At 36.5% G+C, this 23,878-nt stretch overlaps 1 protein-coding gene across 1 annotated transcript in view; it reads left to right on the plus strand.

Annotated features, from left to right (window-relative positions):
• LOC128694125 (rab11 family-interacting protein 1) overlaps window positions 1–23,577 on the plus strand; it is a 130,424-nt gene extending 106,847 nt beyond the window's left edge. The window contains exons 11-15 of the mRNA XM_070093600.1: window positions 10,682–10,790; window positions 13,406–13,521; window positions 13,621–13,754; window positions 14,837–14,994; window positions 18,026–23,577. Coding sequence (XP_069949701.1) covers window positions 10,682–10,790; window positions 13,406–13,521; window positions 13,621–13,754; window positions 14,837–14,994; window positions 18,026–18,044 — 536 coding nt within the window. The 3' untranslated portion in view covers window positions 18,045–23,577. The remainder of the gene's footprint in view (window positions 1–10,681; window positions 10,791–13,405; window positions 13,522–13,620; window positions 13,755–14,836; window positions 14,995–18,025) is intronic.
• The last annotated feature ends 301 nt before the right edge of the window (window positions 23,578–23,878 follow it).

Raw genomic sequence — 23,878 nt, forward strand, 5'->3', positions numbered from 1 at the left:
CATCTTCAGCATTTGTTCTTTTGTATATTTTAAATTTCCAGTGGCTATTGAACTCTTATAACTCATTCCATTATTCTACCACTATCTGTGAAGAAAAAAAATTCTACTATCGTTTTGGCACCACTTTTCAACTGTAGCCTCTTATGCTGATCCATTTCTCTTCAGTTTTCTAAAAAAAATTCTATCTTATCCCCAATTTTTGTTTAGGCATGGACACCACACTACTACTGCATATTAGTTTTGGCCTACTTTGTGTTGTGAATGTTTGTGTTGTGCATAGGTTTAAAGGGTATTTTAAAGTTAGCTAGTATAGTATAAGAATTTGTCAAGTTTTCATTAATATGGTCTTCTGGTGTATGCTTGCATGTGTTTATATTCAGTATTTGCCTCGGCATCTCTGTCTAGCTTGTTCCACTCCTCACCTGGAGACTGAGAGAGTACTTCCTAACATCCCTGTTGTTTTTCTGTCTCTCAAGATGTTCTCTCTCATAGGTCAAGTCTTATCACATATCACACTGCTTTTTCCTATTCATACTGTTTAATGTGTTAGTTGTGCTTCCCTTGGGTTTTCTCTTCAGGTCTCTACTCAGTGCATGCATGTGGTCACCATGATATGTTAGGCTGCATATTCTAGGTTTGATCTAGTGTGTGATGGAAATTTTTTTCTGCATTCTTCCATCCACCTACATGAATTCTATTTGTGATGTTTTGGTCTTTATAATTGCTCCTTCATCCTTCTCTCGATCCAGTGCTCATAGTATCAGTTTGTTCTTGTGACTTCACTGTTACTCATTACATTAAATTCCACCAACCAGGTCACTACATTTTCACAATTTCTCTGAGTCATCATGTCAGGAAGTGATAAATTGGATTTTTTCTTTGCATAGGATATTTGCTTCATTAGCCAGTATTAGAGATTGTTGTTAAATGATTATCTCTTGTCCACAATAATGATTAACCTCTTCCATTGCCAGCCTGGATACTAAAACTGGGCCACCAACTTTTGTATTTGGCTGTTAAAAAATAGACAAAAACCTCAATCAGTAATAGTCTTTATAACCATTTTGAGGCTCAAGTTAGAGTATGTAGGAAAGAGGGAAATTATTTCCCAGTGTGATGTCACCGTGGTTGTTTAATATATTTATAGATGGGGTTGTAAGAGAAGTAAATGCGAGGGTCTTGGCAAGAGGCGTGGAGTTAAAAGATAAAGAATCACACATAAAGTGGGAGTTGTCACAGTTGCTCTTTGCTGATGACACTGTGCTCTTGGGAGATTCTGAAGAGAAGTTGCAGAGATTGGTGGATGAATTTGGTAGGGTGTGCAAAAGAAGAAAATTGAAAGTGAATACAGGAAAGAGTAAGGTTATGAGGATAACAAAAAGATTAGGTGATGAAAGATTGGATATCAGATTGGAGGGAGAGAGTATGGAGGAGGTGAATGTATTCAGATATTTGGGAGTGGACGTGTCAGCGGATGGGTCTATGAAAGATGAGGTGAATCATAGAATTGATGAGGGGAAAAGGGTGAGTGGTGCACTTAGGAGTCTGTGGAGACAAAGAACTTTGTCCTTGGAGGTAAAGAGGGGAATGTATGAGAGTATAGTTTTACCAACGCTCTTATATGGGTGTGAAGCATGGGTGATGAATGTTGCAGCGAGGAGAAGGCTGGAGGCAGTGGAGATGTCATGTCTGAGAGCAATGTGTGGTGTGAATATAATGCAGAGAATTCGTAGTTTGGAAGTTAGGAGGAGGTGCGGGATTACCAAAACTGTTGTCCAGAGGGCTGAGGAAGGGTTGTTGAGGTGGTTCGGACATGTGAAGAGAATGGAGCGAAACAGAATAACTTCAAGAGTGTATCAGTCTGTAGTGGAAGGAAGGTGGGGTAGGGGTCGGCCTAGGAAAGGTTGGAGGGAGGGGGTAAAGGAGGTTTTGTGTGCGAAGGGCTTGGACTTCCAGCAGGCATGCATGAGTGTGTTTGATAGGAGTGAATGGAGACAAATGGTTTTTAATACTTGACGTGCTGTTGGAGTGTGAGCAAAGTAACATTTATGAAGGGGTTCAGGGAAACCGGCAGGCCGGACTTGAGTCCTGGAGATGGGAAGTACAGTGCCTGCACTCTGAAGGAGGGGTGTTAATGTTGCAGTTTAAAAACTGTAGTGTAAAGTACCCTTTTGGCAAGACAGTGATGGAGTGAATGATGGTGAAAGTTTTTCTTTTTCGGGCCACCCTGCCTTGGTGGGAATCGGCCAGTGTGATAATAAAAAAAAAATAATAATCATTTTGTAAAAAAAAAAAAAAAAAAAAAAAAAAATAGCAAAGACCATCACAACTGAATAAAACAATACAGCCTCTCCTCACTTAACTACAGGGTTCCGTTCCTAAGAGTAGGTCGGTAAGTGAATTGGTTGTTAAGCAAGGAGCATATTGTATTGGTAGTGAGTTTGTGTCAACCATCTTTGTAAAGGTTACAATGTGTAATTACAATTTTGATTTTCTAAGTACAAAGATAACCACTATCATACTGGGATATTTTGGGCAGACTAATCCTAATACATAGTAGCTAATTAAAACTAGACAAGATAATAGAACATAGTAACTATACTTAAAACTAGACAAGAAGTAATGGTTAACTGTTTTACAAACCTATTTAAGCTTAATACAAATGTGAGGTAGTAAGGTGGAGTAACGTTCCATAAATATCAATACGTTTGATTGCAAAATTAAAAATCAAATAAATTTTAGTGGGCTGACCATTAGGCAAGTATTTGAGTGGGTGAAGTTTAAATTTTAAATGCTGTCTGAATAAATAAATTAAAAGTTAATGTAAAATGTACATATACTACTGCATTCAAAATAAAATGGGTAAGGGTTGTCTTAGATAATTGTTGTTAACATGGTTACCAGACACTACCTTACAAATACCAAAAAGGCTGTTAGCAGGATAAGATGAGACATAACCACATACAAGATCATCAAATCATAATCTTGTATGCAATAAGATTATAATGGTGCTAAGATTTCCTAGCACCATAAGGGAGAACAGGAGACTGTAGCTACGGTATATATTAAGAGAGGTACCAAAGATATTCTAGAAAGTTGTTCTTCACAAACTGAGTGGTGGAACAATAAAATTATTTACAAATAGAGGTAGTAAGTGCTACAACCACTGGAAACTTTAATGATGTATTACATATTGAAGATGAGACACCACAAACTTAGGTCTGATCTTGTAGCTACAAATATACGTATGGTAATTAATTACTGAATTATAGCAATGTAGTTAATAGAATGCACTCCATGAGAAGATAGTTTGCAAAATTTAAATTGTGATGCTCATGTTATTCTGGAAAGAGTCAGGAAAGGGAGTGATGATAAATGTTTGAGTCTTTCTACCTTGGTGGGGAAGGACTAGTGTGGTAAAATTAGATATCTAGGAACCATGGGTATAATTTGATAATTCTAATCAGATAAATAACTTTTTTTTTTAATTGTAACATTATCTCTGGTTGACCATTCTTCACATGATTTTTTGGTGCTTGCATGAAATAAGTAAAATATTGTGCAACAACAAATTTGTTACTGAGGTAGATGTATGTGTTTTAGACCAATTCTGTTATACTGATTTTCAATCTGACTTCAGAGTTAACCCTACATTTGCAGCTATTTAGTTATAGTAAAAATGGAAATTTCATGCACTGGCCAGGGAGGTATACCATCTTTTAGGAGTGAAGAAGAGCAGAATGTAAGTGTGGTGGAGGTACGTGAGGCATTACGTAGAATGAAAGGGGGTAAAGCAGCTGGAACTGATGGGATCATGACAGAAATGTTAACAGCAGGGGGGGATATAGTGTTGGAGTGGTTGGTACTTTTGTTTAATAAATGTATGAAAGAGGGGAAGGTACCTAGGGATTGGCAGAGAGCATGTATAGTCCCTTTATATAAAGGGAAAGGGGACAAAAGAGATTGTAAAAATTATAGCGGAATAAGTTTACTGAGTATACCAGGAAAAGTATATGGTAGAGTTATAATTGAAAGAATTAGAGGTAAGACAGAATGTAGAATTGCGGATGAGCAAGGAGGCTTCAGAGTGGGTAGGGGATGTGTAGATCAAGTGTTTACATTGAAGCATATATGCGAACAGTATTTAGGTAAAGGTAGGGAAGTTTTTATTGCATTTATGGATTTAGAAAAGGCATATGATAGTGGATAGAGGAGCAATGTGGCAGATGTTGCAAGTTTATGGAATAGGTGGTAAGTTACTAAATGCTGTAAAGAGCTTTTATGAGGATAGTGAGGCTCAGGTTAGGGTGTGTAGAAGAGAGGGAGACTACTTCCCGGTAAAAGTAGGTCTTAGACAGGGATGTGTAATGTCACCATGGTTGTTTAATATATTTATAGATGGGGTTGTAAAAGAAGTAAATGCTAGGGTGTTCGGGAGAGGGGTGGGATTAAATTATGGGGAATCAAATTCAAAATGGGAATTGACACAGTTACTTTTTGCTGATGATACTGTGCTTATGGGAGATTCTAAAGAAAAATTGCAAAGGTTAGTGGATGAGTTTGAGAATGTGTGTAAAGGTAGAAAGTTGAAAGTGAACATAGAAAAGAGTAAGGTGATGAGGGTATCAAATGATTTAGATAAAGAAAAATTGGATATCAAATTGGGGAGGAGGAGTATGGAAGAAGTGAATGTTTTCAGATACTTGGGAGTTGACGTGTCGGCGGATGGATTTATGAAGGATGAGGTTAATCATAGAATTGATGAGGGAAAAAAGGTGAGTGGTGCGTTGAGGTATATGTGGAGTCAAAAAACGTTATCTATGGAGGCAAAGAAGGGAATGTATGAAAGTATAGTAGTACCAACACTCTTATATGGATGTGAAGCTTGGGTGGTAAATGCAGCAGCGAGGAGACGGTTGGAGGCAGTGGAGATGTCCTGTCTAAGGGCAATGTGTGGTGTAAATATTATGCAGAAAATTCGGAGTGTGGAAATTAGGAGAAGGTGTGAGAGTTAATAAAAGCATTAATCAGAAGGCAGAAGAGGGGTTGTTGAGGTGGTTTGGTCATTTAGAGAGAATGGATCAAAGTAGAATGACATGGAAAGCATATAAATCTATAGGGGAAGGAAAGAGGGGTAGGGGTCGTCCTCGAAAGGGTTGGAAAGAGGGGGTAAAGGAGGTTTTGTGGGCGAGGGGCTTGGACTTCCAGCAAGCGTGCATGAGCGTGTTAGATAGGAGTGAATGGAGATGAATGATACTTGGGACCTGACGATCTGTTGGAGTGTGAGCAGGGTAATATTTAGTGAAGGGATTCAGGGAAACCGGTTATTTTCTTATAGTCGGACTTGAGTCCTGGAAATGGGAAGTACAATGCCTGCACTTTAAAGGAGGGGTTTGGGATATTGGCAGTTTGGAGGGATATGTTGTGTATCTTTATACGTATATGCTTCTAAACTGTTGTATTCTGAGCACCTCTGCAAAAGCAGTGATAATGTGTGAGTGTGGTGAAAGTGTTGAATGATGATGAAAGTATTTTCTTTTTGGGGATTTTCTTTCTTTTTTGGGTCACCCTGCCTCGGTGGGAGACGACCAACTTGTTGAAAAAAAAAAAAAAAAATGGAAATGTTTCATGTACTTTGAGTATTGCTGATGACCTGGTAATGATTGAATATGTGCATAAGCATAATTAGTGCAGTATTCTTGATTATTTAATAAATAATGCCTTAAAGTATTATATGCCACTTTTGTTAAAACACTCAAAATTCTAGTGTATTTCAGCTACGTAGTATTGCTGGGAAGCTGGCAACAATTGAACAGTATGAGCATATGTCAGTTGTGCAGTGTATAATTCTTGATTTTTGATAAAGTGTCTGTAAAAATACACTTTAACCCTTTGACTGTTTTGGTCGTATATATACATCTTACGAGCCAATGTGTTTGACGTATATATACTAAAAAATTCTAGCGGCTTCTGATCAAGCAGGAGAAAGCTGGTGGGCCCACGTGTGAGAGAATGGGTCTATGTGGTCAGTGTGTGCAGTATAAAAAAATCCTGCAGCAAACAGTGCGTAATGAGAAAAAAAAAAACTCTGACCATGTTTTTGGATTAAAATGTTGATTTTGAGGTGTATTTTTGTACAGTTTTATGATTATATTCTTGTTTTCGTAGTCACATTGATAGAATGGAAAGCATATTATAGAAATGGAGGTGATTTTGATTGGTTTTACTATGAAAAGGACCTTGAAATGGAGCTCAAAGTAGGGAAAATGTTTGATTTTTGCCGATGTTCAAGAGTAAACAAATGATGTCATTGTGCAATAAATGTCCAACTAGCCATTCTAATATGCAGTCATGAATGGGTTGACATTATTTATGCAATTATTACAACATTGCAGTAGTCTGCATAACAGTAAATCTTCTATTGTTTGTTTGAATAAAAATTCAAAATAGAAAGCAAGAGTAATATCAGAGGGGCCTGGAGATGTGACTGTTGAACAAAGAAAATGTTATTTTAGAGCCAGAAATGTCTGCATTGCTCATTCTGGACCCTATTTTGAAATTGGCATATTTTTTAATTTGTGTGAAATTGGCCAAATTGCCAATTTCTGACCACTTCATTGGGCAGTTGAAATCGGTAAATGGGCAGTTTCTTGTACTCAGTTGATAGAACAGATGGAGTTCTAAAGAAATAGCTATGAGTTGGTCGACTGGAACAATGGAATTAGCCAGAAATAGGGCTCAAAGTGGACGAAGTCGCCGATTCGTAGATACAATGTATCGCCGAGGTCACTAACTTTGCAAGAGTGTAATTCTGTAAGTTTTCCATCAAATTTCGTACTTTTGGTGTCATTACCATTGGGAAAAGATTCTCTATCATTTCATAAGTTTTTTTTTTTTTGTTTTTTTTTTTTTTTTTTTTTTTTTTTCCAAATATTTTGTTATACCAGGAGACACCTCAGGATTTGAGGTTGCGACAGTCAAAGGGTTAAATATCTTAATTTGGTGGGTGAATTCCGACTTCAGATTTGCAATAAGCATATTTGAGTTGATATAGGGTATACACATGTGCCTCAGTAACAGATTTTTTTTTTTTTGTCCAGCATAAATTATGGTGCCAATCAAATTTTTTGTTAATTTTTTGTCAAAGATTTTTTTTGTTGCAATAAACAACAGCACTGTGCAAGCAATACTGCCTACTAAAGAGAGGCAAAATCATCACATTACAGGTGTAAAGATGCATGCTCCTGTTTGGCCATGCTGGTCATGCTGAATTTAAACAAAATACTTCTGGGGTGTATGCTAAGATAATTATTTAATAAGCATCTTTTTAACATGCCTGTGTGTCATGCATGTAAAAGGGAAGTTGTACAATCACTTTCTATAGTTTACTTGGTGGTGCATTTTTAAAACAACAATGATAATGACTTTAAATTATATTTCAGAGAAGCAGACATACTTAGCAGGTAAAGTTGTGGCCACAAGCAAGGGTGGTCTCTAGCTTGTAGATTACTGTTTCTCAGCCAGATTTACCAGACGACCCACGACTTGTTTTGAGATTTACTCTCGAGTCCCTATTGGGTGCTGTTCTCCACTGTTTGAGAAACCCTGCATTAGATTAATGGTTTTGTAGAGTACTTCTTAACTTTGAAGTATGTATAATTCTTAAACTTGATGCTTTTCATTTTGCATGGGCTTCCTTGCTTTTTTTTTTTAATTACTCGTTTAGTGAAGATAGATCAGCATCATCATCTCTATAGTGGCTTCTTATTGCTTTCACGTACACTGTACCCTTATTATTTTTTTCCGTTTTATGTACCATAATTCCTATATTTAAGTGAATAGTGGGTGGCCGCTTGGATGGGTAGTAGAGTAGATGATAAAAACATGAATTGACAAATATGATACGGTATATACCTGAATAAACAATGCATGATCAGAAAGTTAGGTTATTGATAGGGAGATGGAAGGATTTGGCAAGATGTACAGGAAAATAGATGAATGTGGGAACAGTTCTCTGAACACCGATGGAGTAATGAAGGGTATTTTGGGTATAGGATGGCTTGTTTAATATTATCATTTATGAAGTTAGAGGCTTTGCCACATTTGTGGTATATCTTTATTGGTATATTATAATACCTTTTTGTATGGTTATAAAAGATCTTTATTGACGGCAACTATGTAGTACTCCTTCCACCTACTTCAATATATATACACTTGGACTTTTTTTTCCATAAAAACTACAAAAAAAAGTCCATAGACCACATTTACATTTCATCTGTAATGATGCTTTACCATTTAACCTGTAAACGGTCCAAACGTATATATGTATACGTTCACTACCCCAGTGCCCTGAATATTTTGAAAAATAAAATTTTTTTTTTTTTTTCATTGAAAAAAAGAGCATTTTTTCTAAGTGTTATAGGATATAAAAAAATTTTTTTTTTAGGGTCAGTACTTACTGAGATATGAGGCCGCAAAGTTGGCACTTGGAGATCACCTGGCGGCAACATGGAGCACTGCCGCTTGCAGAAGTGTTGCCGATATATATATATATATATATATATATATTTTTTTTTTTTCTCTCCATTTTTCATATTTTATATAATTTTTATGTTCTGATAATTACAATTTATAGTAGTTCTTGTCATTTCATAACCAATCTTTGTTCTGACACTGTTATTAGGTACTGAAATGGTACTCGCATTGTCACACACACTGACAGGTGGACATTTACACCTGCCTTAGTCATTTACTATTATCTTTGAATATATACAAAGTATTTATAGGTCCCAGCAATGTTTTGGATATGTGGAAGTATATAATAATAATAAGGAGAAGGAGGAGGAGGAGAAGCAGGAGAAGAAGAATAAGTAATAATAATAAGTTCCCTTGAAGCATGAAAAACAAAGTCCACCCCTGACAGTGACGTGATAAGAAGAGATAACATTTGATAAGCGCTGACGTTTGATGAGCATTCGCGAGGGTGCAGTGATAAGACTTGATAAGAAAAGATTAGGGCCTGCTTTGTTTTTGCTGGTACACAAACATGTCTGTCTATTTGTCTGTCAAGCTCCCTGTCTGTCTGTCTATCCATCTAGCTCTCTGTCTCAGAGAGTCACAAGACTGCATCGTCATCACATTTACTCGCATCTTCAAGCAGAGTATAGCACTTTGTCTGGATTTTTTGGGTTATCCTAGGTAATTTACACTATGTATACTTGTATTTATATGTACTTGTGAGACAGAAATACAGACAGATAGAAAGAGATAGAGATAGACAAATAGACTGACACAACGATAGAGAGATAGATAGAGACAGATAGACATAGATACAGACAGACAAATGGAGATAGAGCCAGGGCGCCAGCAGCTGGCCAGCCAGCTAGCTAGCCAGCCAGCCAATCACCCAGTCAGGCAGCCAGCCAGCAAGCCTGCCAGCCAGCCAGAATTGTTTCTCTTTACTTAGGGCATAGGTTATAAGACATTCTGAAAGGGTGTTGCACAAATATTGCACATGGGTTATTATTGTTTTTTTTTATATTTCCTTGACCACTTGTGGCCACATCCACCTCAAAGCCACTAAACTCAGGGTCAAAACCACTTTCCTCTTAAAACAGGAGTGTTAATACTACATGACATCAGTGAATCTCAGGTGTTTGCTGCGCTGTTTGCTCTAGCTGGCGCTCATTTGAACTGGTGCTCCCACAAGGTACTAAGAGGTCCCAGATTTTTTTTAATACCGCATACTGAGTGTTAGAACCTATTCTATGCTGACAAGGCATCTCAGGCCAATCGTGCCAAATTTGAAGGCAGGAAAAATAAAACGTATATATACATTTGGGGCACTAGTGGTAAAAACGTAAATATACGTTTGGACCGTTTACGGGTTAACACAGCTTCTTTCCTCAGCTTAGTGTTGCTTTCTTTGCAAACATTGTGTCTTAACTCATCTCTCTTTTCACATTTGCCATTTCCCACAAAGGTAGGATGTTTAAAAGAAGTAAACCCATTTAGCATCATTCATTCATTAGCTGTTTTTCCAAAAAAGCACGAACTGCACACACTAAAAGACTTTCTGAACTGCAACATTCCACTTGTCCTTCATAGTGCAAGCACTACTTCACACCTCCAGAACTCAAGCTTGGCATATCACTATCATATAGAATTGATTTGATCTTGTTCCTTGCATAGCTATATCCTTACACCATTGTGCTTCTTACCTTGCAGTCTTGTCTTACATAATTTAGTTGATCTGTTCTGAGTTGGCTTTACACTATTGTTATGAAGACCACTTTTTCACTATCACTTTAAATTTGTTGCCAGTACAGTGCTAATTTCTGGCTTCTAGTTTGCCATCAGTGTTATTACATACCTTACATTACCAGAATTCCTGCTGTTGCAATTAGTGCTGATCACTTCAGCACTAATGGCTGAAGTGATCAGCACTATTGTTATATTTATTGAAATACTAATACATACTGCATAATTTTATTAAAATATATATACATTGATCATGTCTGTGTAAATGTAGATAGAGAAAAGGATTGAATAATCTGCTCTTTTTATACTCTTTAACAAAAAAACTGTTTAGGAAATAATTACTTCCATCAAATAATGTTATGCATACATTTCTGTATTAAGTATGATTAAAAGTTCATGTACTATTCCATATTTTTTACAGTGGTTGGAAGCATGGAAAATGTGAATCATAGTGATAGCCGGTCTTCTCTCAACACCTCTCTCTCTAACAGTTCCCAGGATGTCACCCGCATTGATGAACATGGATCCAGGTATTTGAAGCTTATTGCTTATTAATGTAATTGCTGATAATTTTTTTCATTTTAGTACACCTGTTGAGCACAATTTGCAATGGTGTATTAAGGCTTGAAGTCCATGAAATGTGAATTTCTAAATGGTGGGTTTAGTATTAAGTAGGAAATTTTGAATTACTTTTCTCTCTTAATGATCATTGCTCAACATTAAAATTATGCCGAAGCTACATTCCAAGAAGCTTTTTACACTGTGAAGATTGTTCATTTATAAATATAATACTTTTGTTTTAATGTAGTTTATAAGCAAAAATGTTGTGTATAATAAACTTTTGTTTAGTTTAGCAGGAAATAATAATTATGGACTAGGAATTGCAGAAGACCTAATTTAAAAAACTGTACTTTGACTTCTGTAATTTATGTTGGGATTTTTGGGGAGCATTTAAGTTTTTAATTTTTAAGCTTTTATCCATGAACAAGTGAGACAGGGCACACTAGTTACTGAGATGGAAGGATAAGCAAGCTGGCAAGAGATCAAGTAAGCAAGCACGATGGCAATCCTGTCTTCATTGTATAGTTTGTTGTATACAGTAGACCATCGTTTAACATGGTAGTTATATTTCTGAAAATGTCGTGGTAGTTAAAACCGTGTTAGGCAAACTGAAGAACTTGTGGGAAAAATAGGGGTACATTCCTGGGAGCCCCCCAAAAAGCCAAACAACTTTTTTATACCAACAAATTTTACAAAAATGAAAGTGAATATGTAATTGTAGTTCATTGTCGTGATGTATTATGTTGTTTTTACTGTTGAAGATTACAGATGCAACAGAAATAATAGTATTTCTTTCCTTATATTGTGGGACCTAGTGTTTGTGGATGACTGTGGAGTTATGCAGTGGCCCTACTGGGCTGAGGTGGATGGTAGGGGTTCTGGTACTGAAGTCGATGGTTGTACTGGAAGTGTGCATAAATTCTGTACCCCACAGTACATTATACAACTGATGGTAAGGGATCAGTTGCTCTAGACACCATTTCAGGGTCCTCTTCAGTGAAAAAGTCTAATTTTAAGTCAGTAAGCCAGTCAGTTAGTCAGTAAGTCAGTCATCAGTCAGCAACACTTGTATGCCTACTGAGTGCGATGATTGCTTGGCAGATTTAAGATATGGTAATTAAAGGATCTAAACTCGGTCCACAAACAGAAATAAATGACGCTTCAAATTTTTTTCCCTCCCGCAAACTGAACCATGTTAAGTTAATATGCCACAATTCTTCAGTAGTGCTATAATCAAAACTTGCCAGAAAAAACCGTGTTAAACAATTGTCTGCTGTAATTTTGTTGAATTTCCAGTGGTTGTAGCTCTTTCTAAATCCTGGAACCCATCCTATTGTATTTCTTTCAACAAACCGGCCCTATCACACCGAGGCAGGGTGGCCCCCCAAAAAAATGAAAGTTTCTCTTTTTAATTTTAACAGTATATACAGGAGAAGGGGTTACTACACCCTTGCTCCTGGCATTTTAGTTGCCTCTTACGACACACACGGCTCATGGAGGAAGAATTCTGTTTTACTTCTCCATGAGATAAGAGGAAATAAACAAGAACAAAACTAGTAAGAAAATAGAAGAAAACCCAGAGGGGTGTATATATATATGCTTGTACATGCATGTGTAGTGTGACCTAAATGTAAGTAGAAGTAGCAAGCTCTACCTGAAATCTTGCATGTTTATGAGACAGAAAAAAGATGCCAGCAATCCTACCATCATGTAAAACAATTACCGATTTCCATTTTACACTCGCATGGCAGGACGGTAGTACCTCCCTGGGTGGTTGCTGTCTACCAGCCTACAACCTAGGACCAACCTACTACCTAGGTCTTTTATTTTTACCCCCTCTTATTTGTGAATCCACACTTTATGAACCCATAGATTGTGATTTAGAAATGTACAGTACTGGGTAGTGTAGTAGAAATATCAGGTAGGGAATTTGAAAAGAGCTACGAGTCATATAGATGAATTCCATTGTTAAGAAGATAGCTATGAGTCGCATAGATGAATTCCATTAAGAAGATAGCTGTGAGTCACATAGAAGATAGATTTTAAGTTTTAACAAATTTACATTCTCTTAATATTGACACTGTATTAATTTTTGTTGCCATTCACAATGTGATCTAATGAAAGTTGTGATTTTTTTTCCCATTTGATTCTGGTTTCCATTATATACATTTGAAAGAAAGCTGAATTGAAAAATAAGCAGCAGTTACAAATATTAAAATTCATAGATAAGAAATACTGTTAAATGAGGTCGACTTGTAATAGTTTATATTTATATTTACCAGAATTGTGAGGTCAGAATTTTCCTAATTTTTATATTTACTTTGAGAAGTTGCACCAATATGCTTTGAGCTGCTCTTGAGTGTGCAGTATTTATAATTTAATCTTTTACAGTCGCACATTTAGGTTCTAGGAGCCAAGTTTTTGAATCATAACATATACGAGCCCAGCCTGTGCATAATGGGCAGTAGGATATAAAATAAAATTTGCACATAGATGAATTTGAAATGTAAAACTCTCATACTAAGGGAATTCAACTACTTAAAAGGAAATTATCACAAATCCATTTTTTTTTTTAACTTTGCAGATTTCCTGAAATTAAAGCTTTGCGGCTAGAGAAAAAATCTCGGGAGGAGGGTGATGATGGAGATAACAAGAAACGTCGAGGCAAAGGGGCAGGTCTGAAGGCTAAATTATTTGGAAGTAAGTTAAATTATTCTGTTGTCACTGTACTGTATTTTGAATTTCAGAATCATTTACATACCTGAAGCTTACACTTGATTGAATCAATCCTTTCTGTAGACAGTCGTGAACGCGTTGGTGAGGAAGATGGGAGAGTTGTGGAAGGAGGTAATGATCGTTTGCCACACCCCCCCACACATCAGTCGAGACTACCACAAGAAATACATAATAAATTTGCAGGAAAGTCTCGAGAGGTAAATTTGAATTTGTGGTAAAGTTTTAAAAGATAAACAGGTATAAAAGTACTACTCTCTTTTTCCATTTGAACATTATATTTGGTGTATGGTATATGAAACTGTATGACAGCCTAGGTGCATTAAATTGATTTTATATATTCTTAACAATTAAACCTGCTTAACACGGTCAAAAACAATCTGACTAGATCATCTCTTGCAACACTTGTCTTCAAGCATCTTAGTTCCTAATACGTATTACACTGCCATGTTATGTAGTTTTTCGTATTACCGTAAACAAACCTTCCTTCAAAAGGAAGCAGTCCTTGAAGTTGGTGAACTCGCTTCAAGAAAAGTTCCTTGGTACTGATTACCTGCCATTTCCCAACATTATATGACTCCCTCTTGGTTTAGATCTTCCCCTTGACTGATAATAATAGCTACTATAGACTTATACTACAACAGCATTTGCTCATTCAAATAAACATTCTATGGGCATGTATGTCTCTTTATTGAAACTTTCTTATTAATCATTCTATAGCTTGCTAAATATCTGGTATGTGTAGTATTGTATTTGTCATGACCCCCTTCCCTGGTTCCTCTGTCCTCCAGTGTCCTTGTACCTCGTACCCCTTAGCTCAGGAAGAAGCCTTGTTGCATGTTTTGTGTACATCTGTGCGTTCACGTGTGTCATGAGGTGAATCCGTATCCACGGATTTGGTTTCTGTGGTTTCAGTTATCCACGTTTACTGTGGCCCAAAGTAACCCTTAATTTTGCTTAATAACGGATTCAAGGTGCAAAAATAGCGATAGTGGCAGTTCTAAGAGAAGCTGTGAAGTGCTTCCCATCAGTCAAAAAAGTGCTAATTCTTCACTTATTATGAGTAATTTATCAATTAAACTTTATCATAGTTATGTATGTAAACAAAAAAAATTCCTTATATTTCGGGTTTGCTACTATCTGTGGTTTCGGGTATCCACGATAGGTCTTGAAACGTATCCCCCCACAGATAAGGGGGGGATGAGAGGGGGTGACTGCTGTATATGCAGTATATCTGATTTGTTGTACTATTTAATTTTAATAACATAAGTAATTTCCATAGGATTTATTGGAAATGATTGTGAACCTACAATCAAACTTGGAGAAAAGTGTACGCCACACACGAGATCTAGAGGACTACATTGATGGCCTTCTCCTGCGTGTGATGGAGACCACACCCCAGATACTTCAAGCTCCAGTCACCAAGAACAAAAAACTTAAGTACGTATATAAATTTCTCATGTTTAAGATTAGAATTAGGCAGTCACTCCAGGGGTGATGTGGCTGCACAGGAGGTGCTGTGAACCATAGTGCTGTCAGCATTTGAATTTTGATAAAAACAGCCTTAAAAAAAATTTTTTTTTTTTTTTTACCTGTTTTTTATATTGATATTTTTTTACATAAAATATTAGGAATTTCAGGATGTTTCAGCAATATGTGGTTGTTACTGATGGGCTTTTTTACCACAGCTCCTTGTATACCTTGTGACTAAAATAGTAAAATATTTCATTATGCTAGAGTTTCCAATACATTATTCACATTACCATGTAATGTGAATAATGTATTGGAAAATTAGAGTTCTGTTCTTAACGCCTCCAAGAAAGCAAAATAGATTTTTTAAGCTAAATATTTTGTTAAAAATGAAGATTTTTAGACACCTTACATTGGAGATGTATGTTGTGTACCTAAAACTTAAATAAAACCTTATTAAATTTACATAGGGTGTTTTGAGGCATGGTGTTCCTTCCAGAGATAATAGAGAAGGCTAACACACTGCCACTTAAAAATTTAATACACAATCTAGTTAGCATAAAATATGCTAAAAAGTAACATATTTTGATATTCTTTGTTATTCTTTGTTGATATTTAAGTGTTTGGATATTGTTATATAGCTCAGTTGAGCAGTGGATGGTTTTGGGTAGTCTTTTTCATCTCTGCAGCCTCTCTCACATTTTGTTTTACAACATTCTTGTTTACAATAATGGCAAGAAATAATTTTATTTTACCTCAAATTTCTTTTTCCTCTTACTTGTTGATAAAAATGTTTTTGAAGATGGTTATATGATGACTGAGTGGTAGATAGCTGCGAGTCTTATGCTTTATCTGCTGATTGCTGTGGTTTGTCTTCTTAAAGGTTTGTAGCATATGCCCTATTGAGCCAGGGTCAGCAGCTAGCTTTCTCCAGGCCATAAAAATTGCTGAACAGAAATCTGCATGCATATCTGAATTTTGTTCAGTGGAACCTCTACTTGTAAGTTTAATCCATTCCATGACCTTGCTCACAACTGGATTTGCTTGTTTGCAGAGTCAATTTTCCTCATTTAAATTTACTGAAATGTAATTAATCCGTTCTAGTGGAATTCTGTACTTGAATAATTTCGCTAATATCAACTCTACGGCTTATTTATCTATCTCACTTCATCTAATATGACATAATAAACAATATAAATAATATAGAAACATGATATATACAGGTCTCCCTCAACATTCGCGAGGGTTAGGGGATCAAGAGCCTCGCGAATGTTGAAAAACCGTGAATGTTTGGTGCCCCAATATATTGTAGGGAAATATAATACAATACTGCTTCCTTAACTTGTTGAACCATGAACAATCATAAAATACATGAAAACGTTGTAAATTGTACTAAATATATACATGTTATGCTTTAATAACATGTATGTTATTAAATACCACAGACTCCACCAATGCCTCCACCACTTCCCCAACCACTGCTAGTCCCTATTACCCTCCCTCCGACCCCCGCAACTGGCAGCCAGCCCTCCCACCACTCAGTGTGGTGAGTGTTTTGTTTGTTCATTAAATGGAGATAAGAGGAAATAAACAAGAAAAAGAACTAGAAAGAAAATAGCAGAAAACCCAGAGGGGTGTATATATATATGCTTGTACATGTATGTGTAGTGTGACCTAAGTGTGAGTAGTAGCAAGACATGCCTGAAACCTTGCATGTTTGAGACAGAAAAATGGCCACCAGCAATCCTACCATCATGTAAAACAATTACAGGTTTACATTTTACACTCATTTGGCAGGACAGTAGTACCTCCCTGGGCAGTTGCTGTCTACCAACCTACTACCTTGTATTATTATACATATTATTATTATATAAATAATTTGTAATTTTTATTCACACAAAAAATATAAGATTTACTGTTATTCCTTATTGCAATAATTGTATAAATAATGTCAACCCATTCACGACTGCATACTGGAATGGACAGTGTCGTCATTTGTTTACTCTGAAAGTCAAGCAATGGACAATTTCTCCTAGGTTGAGCTCTATTTCAAGGTACTTTTCGTCGTGAAAGCAATTAAAATCATATCTATTTCTGTAATATAGCCGGACTTGAGTCATGGAAATGGGAAGTACAATGCCTGAACTCTAAAGGAGGGGTTCGGGATATTAGCAGTTTGGAGGGATATGTTGTGTATCTTTATACGTATATGCTTCTAAACTGTCGTGTTCTGAGCACCTCTGCAAAAACAGTGATTATGTGTGAGTGAGGTGAAAGTGTTGAATGATGATGGAAGTATTTTCTTTTTGGGGATTTTCTTTCTTTTTGAGTCACCCTGCCTCGATGGGAGACGGCAGACTAGTTGAAAAAAAAAAAATCTCCATTCTATCAAATGAGACCAAAAAAACAAGAATACAACCATAAAAACCATTCGAAATTACCGCAGAGAGGTGGCTAATTGCCGAGAAGTGAACTCCATTATTTATGCTTAGATTTCTTTCATTTTTGGTGTACATTAAGAAGCATCTTTCCATCATACATTGCCCAAGTTTCAATAAGATAGTCCAACAAACAAATGAGATACAATTCCCGAGATCAAGAGCAAGAATCCCTCACCAGTGTCAAGGAACCTGCCTTGAGGTCTGCTCGCTTATGGAAATTTTGCTCGCGTATGGAAGCAAAAAATCGACCCATCGACTGCTCGTATTTGGGAAAACTCGCACGTGGACATGCTCGCAAGTAGAGGTTCTACTGTATTTGTCAAGACATCCTGTTGCCTGTTTTTCTCTATTATTTATTGTTAAATTTACATTTTTACTAGTTTGTGTAACCTAATCAAACCTAAAATAAAATTAATAATTTTTTCTGTATACAGGGAATGTTTTGATATTGATGGTGGGTAATGTATATGAAAAGAAAAGGTACAAAATTAAAATGAGTTGGTATGTAAAACAAATTTCTAGCAACAGTTATTTACTGTGTCTAAATGTTTATCTTTCAGAGTGTTTGGTCCCCACTGAATATACTGAAAGATTGAATGGGAAGTAAAGCTGCCCTCTTCCAGACTTTGTCCTATTGTCTTTGATGAAAAGATGGCCATTTTTCACAAAGGTCCACATGGTCTTCCAGGTTAGTTAGCATATCTGGTAAGAATTAGTGAGACAGCTGTTAGTTAGTAACACCAGTGATATAGAATATTGCACTTCTCTTAGAAAGTTGCATCATAAGGATGTTTAGTTTTATTGGTTGTGAAGTAGTACTGTTAAAGAAGGGTTTATAATCACCTGTTAATTATAGAGCAAGAAAAAACCCACTTACTGATATTTCATGAAAAAGTAGAAAGCTGTTGGTTGATAGTTGTGATGAATATTAGTATATAGTGGTCAGTTTTAGGAGTGTCCAGGAAGTGGAATATTAAAAATACTAAAATTGAAAGGCATTGTGATGTTTTATTTATTTGAGAATTTGAAACATTCCTGTAAGTGCTTTTATTTAAAGGTGTTATAATTTTGGTGGAATATTGTATATATTTATGCAGTACAGGACTACAGTTCAGCTTGCACATTAAAACAGCACTTTTACTAAATGAGTGTTGCTGGGTAAATTTATTAATTTTTATATAGCAAATATTTCTCCTGGTGTAATATATTCATTCCCAAGTAGGTAAGGCTATACAAAATACAATACTGAATATATAAGTACAGCCGTTAACATCCTGCAGTCCATTTAGTAGATTATTTTTGTGTCTTAAGGTAGATTTCGATTTTTTATATATTCACTTGCTGGCTATATAATGTATTTTCTTAACACTGTAAAGTAGCTTTACTGTATATTTATATAATGAAGCACATCAAGACAGTTATTTTAACAGGAGAAAGCATATACAAATGAGACGCTTACCACTGGTTTTAAAATACATTATAATATTTATTGACTAAAATATTACATAAACATGTTATAAAAATAATCATTACAGATTATAGTAGATATACACTACATTATTAGGCTTTACATCGTAATTTAGTTTTGGATGTAATGATAATTTCACAATACAGTATCATGAGAATAATAAATCATGTAAGGAGTGCTTGGTACCATTCTAGTACCTAAAACACAGTGCCATCACTGGCCTCAGAAGATTCTCTACACTGGATGACCCTGTAGGTACAATAGTGGTCTAGGTTACCAGACGGGTTTCCCAGTAATACCTACATAATCTGTTTTGGTTAATGATACTTGAAAAGTCCTTATTGGGTTCATTGACTACAATCTGTATACAGACTTTTTTTTTTTTTTTTTTTTTTTTTTTTTTTTTAACAAGTCGGCCGTCTCCCACCGAGGTAGGGTGATCCAAAAAAAAAGGAAGAAAATCCCCAAAAAGAAAATACTTTGATCTTCATTCAACACTTTCACCTCACTCACACACAATCACTATTTTTGCAGAGGTGCTCAAAACATAACAGTTTAGAAGCATATACTTATAAAGATACACAACATATCCCTCCAAACTGCTAATATCCCGAACCCCCCCTTTAGAGTGCAGGCATTGTACTTCCCATTTCCATGACTCAAGTCCGGCTATATAAAAATAACCGCTTTCCCTGAATCCCTTCACTAAATATTACCCTGCTCACACTCCAGCAGATCGTCAGGTCCCAAATACCATTCGTCTCCATTCACTCCTATCTAACACACTCACGCACGCTTGCTGGAAGTCCAAGCCCCTCGCTCATAAAACCTTTACCCCCTCCCTCCAACCTTTTCGAGGACGACCCCTACCTCACCTTCCTTCCCCTACAGATTTATACGCTCTCCTTGTCATTCTACTTTGATCCATTCTCTCTAAATGACCAAACCACCTCAACAACCCCTCTTCAGCCCTCTGACTAATACTTTTATTAACTCCACACCTTCAAATTTCCACACTCCGAATTTTCTGCATAATATTTACACCACACATTGCCCTTAGACAGGACATCTCCACTGCCTCCAACCGCCTCCTCGCTGCTGCATTCACAACCCAATCTTCACACCCATATAAGAGTGTTGGTACTACTATACTTTCATACATTCCCTTCTTTGCCTCCATAGATAACGTTTTTTTGTCTCCACATATACCTCAACGCACCACTCACCTTTTTTCCCTCATCAATTCTATGATTAACCTCATCCTTCATAAATCCATCCGCCGACACGTCAACTCCCAAGTACAGTGGTCCCTCAATAATCGTCCGGCCTGAAAGTCGTCCATTTCGGAAATAGTCCTGTTTTTTCGTCAAAATATTGGCTTGCAAATGGTCTGGTAACTCGCTAATAGTCCTAATAGTCCTTTGTCCCGGATGCGTACTCACGCTCTGAGCCACCTCGGCCTTTCCTTCCCAGCCAGTGTGCCATTGTTTACCAGTGAGTGACGGTCCCCTCGCATGCTCCTACGAAATATTTCATAATATTCCATTAATTTAATGCTTGCAAGTGCTAAATAAGCTACCATTGCTCCAAATAAAGCTTCTAGTGCCAGCCCTTTGGTAAAGAATGTGAGAAACACATAATTTATGAAAAAGTTTGTAGAAAAATTCAAAGATGGTGGTGGTAGAATGGAAGCAGTTGTGATAGTGGTTGATGAACATAAGAAAGGAGGATCACTGCAGCAGGCCTGTTGGCCCATGCTCGGCAGGTCCTTTACAGTTCATCCCACTAACGAAACATTTTCCCAACCCAGTCCTCAATGCTACCCAAGAAATAAGCTCTGATAACTCTATCCACTCATTTGCAAGTCCCACTCAAATCCAACAGCTGTGTAGGTGAAATGTTTCGAGATAAAGATACCTAACTGTTGCATATGTGTCTTACCTAACAACATTGGACGAGTTGTAGATGAATGGTTCAAAGAACTGATATGTGTCTAATTTAACATTGGAGGAGTTGATTGGTGAACATTTAACCAACTCCACCTTCACCACCATTATTGACAGCTTACACTCAGTGGCCCTTATATACCCAACAACAACACAACACAACACCTCTCGTGACATACGTAATGACTTACTTTATTCATTCTAGAGTATATTCCATGTTTCTATGTTATTAATATTGTTTATTATGTCATATTAGTTGAATTGTGATAGATAAATAAGCCATAGAGTTGATATTAGTGTCATATTCTCCAACAATAAACTTGCCATCCCTCCCTCACACAAACAAATAGCCAGTAAGAACATAACAATGGAAGAACACTGCAAGTCTACTGGCCCATACAAGGCAGGTCCTTATCAAAATGACCTCCACCCAAAGCTACCCAAGAATTTACTCCCGTACCCAATGACACAAATCAAACTCAGCTCCTCCAACTCGTATATTTGTCCAATCTCTTCTTAAAGCTACCCAAGGTCCTAGCCTCGATCACACTACTGGTAAGTGTGATGTTAAATAAGAAATTAAGAAAGTAGGAACACTGGAACAGGCCTGCTGGCCCATACTAGGCTGGTCCTTCACAAATCCAACCCACTAACAGAACAAATGCTACCCAAGCAATAAGCTCAGGTGCAAGTTCGACTCAAATCCAACCCCTTTCACTCGTGTATTTATCCAACCTAAATTTGAAACTACCTAAGCCATAGCTTTTAGAACATTGGAAAGGAGGAACACTGCAATAAGCCTGTTGGCCCATATTAGGCCGGTCCTTCACAAATCCAACCCACTAACAGAACAAATGCTACCCAAGCAATAAGCTCAGGTGCAAGTTCGACTCAAATCCAACCCCTCTCACTCGTGTATTTATCCAACCTAAATTTGAAACTACCTAATGTTTTAGCTTCGATCACCCTACTAGGCAGACTGTTCCACTCATCAACTACCCCTATTACCAATGTTCATTTATACATTTTATTAGTGCCCTAGAGTCCTTATGGAGGGGGATTCCCCTTCCAAATAACCTCTCTTCCCTCTCTCTTCCTCCCTGTCTTCCATTCATCAACAACAGCCTTCAATAAAGGTAACTGTCATGTTGAATGTTCGTTCTTTTGTGCATGTAAATGTATCTTTTAGGTAAAAAAAAAAATTTTTTGTTGATACTTCTGGGTGTCTGGAATGAATTAATTGGATTTACATTATTTCTTATGGGGAAAATTGATTCGAAAATCATCCATTTCGATAATAGTCCCACTTCCAGGAACGGATTATGGACGATTATTGAGGGACCACTGTATCTGAAAACATTCACTTCTTCCATACTCCTCCTCCCTAATTTGATATCCAATTTTTCTTTATCTAAATCATTTGATACCCTCATCACCTTACTCTTTTCTATGTTCACTTTCAACTTTCTACCTTTACACACACTCCCAAACTCGTCCACTAACCTTGGCAATTTTTCTTTAGAATCTCCCATGAGCACAGTATCATCAGCAAGAAGCAACTGTGTCAATTCCCATTTTGTACAAAATGGGTGTGCAGACTTATGCATATAAAATTTTCTTGTAATTGAATGTGTTTTGCCGAGTCTTGTATCAAGCCAAATCATGCACATCTGCATGAAATATTTAAGCAGAGACTAACATATTGGTAACTATTAAAAGATCTCGAGTATTAAATGTTTTCCTTTAAATGTGCAAGACATTGTTACTGAAAGTGATTTGTGTATGGTTAGCAGAGGAAGAAATTTGTTGAAAGCAGGGATTTACTTAAGTATTGGTATCAGTGGGTATCTGGTAATGTTGCTGGTATCAATATTTGTATCAGCCTAAAATTGAGTATCAGTGGGTATCAGCCAGTCAGACTTGGGGGCATCTTCAACAAGTGTCCTAGTATATATCACATAAAATCTCATGTAAATGAGGAATCCTGCAAATGATAATAGAAAATATTTAGTACTGTTGAAACATTTTGTAACATTGTGATAGCTACATGCAGATTTTTTTTATCTGTAAATGCAAGAATGATATTCTTGAACATCATATTTAAAGTACAGTTCAAATTTTGTATAATATAGGTTTTCTTGTTTGGGTGAAAATAGCCTACATGACTAACACCACACCATGCTCTTATGTTGACAGTCCAACCTTTCATTAGGTCTATCATTATTTTAGGTTTTGCTTTATTGATTGTACACACAAATGCATGTGCTACTCAAAATTTGAAAATTGTATAAAATTGTGTATGATTAATTAAAGAGACCTGGACATCTTAATTAAGAACTGGACACCAAGCATAGCTCTAATCTGGAAGATACAAACAAATAATAACATGTGCAAAGATATGAACATATATCTTTGTACGTAGCATGTTATGACTACAGTACTGGAGTCTGTAAATCAGCAAAACCACTAATATCTTAAGTATTGATATGACAGGTTTAACCAGGATGAGTCAAGATTTGAGTTGTGTTGTCTTACACAGTTCTGTATTTTGTCTAAAAGTATGAGTCAGGATGGGAGGCATGGATGAAAGTGATACATAATCTAGAAGTGAGTAAATGTATACTGTTATCAGAGATTACAAATTTTTGCTGTTAAGCAGGAATATGTGCCTTGACAGTTTTTTTTTTTTTTTTTCCTTGAACACAAAATTCAGCACAATGTTATTATTACTTCAGTTAAATTGTACTCGATGATATCCAAGTTATCACTGAATCCCAAGTCTCGTCAGTTCATCTTCACATCAGTCTCACAAGCGATTATTAATTTCTAGTGACTGATGTAGTCATAACCTACCTCAGGCAAATATATGGTAGCTGCAAGTTGACGACTGATAAACTTTAGAGCAGTGGGAATCAAATTACAGAAGTCTGATGTTCCTGACACTCCACAAGGTGTAGAATGGAGCCAGACACACCAAGTGCTCATATTTTGCCAAGAGG

This window comes from Cherax quadricarinatus, chromosome 43, assembly GCF_038502225.1.
Source record: "Cherax quadricarinatus isolate ZL_2023a chromosome 43, ASM3850222v1, whole genome shotgun sequence".
NCBI classification, from domain to species: Eukaryota; Metazoa; Arthropoda; class Malacostraca; order Decapoda; family Parastacidae; genus Cherax; species Cherax quadricarinatus.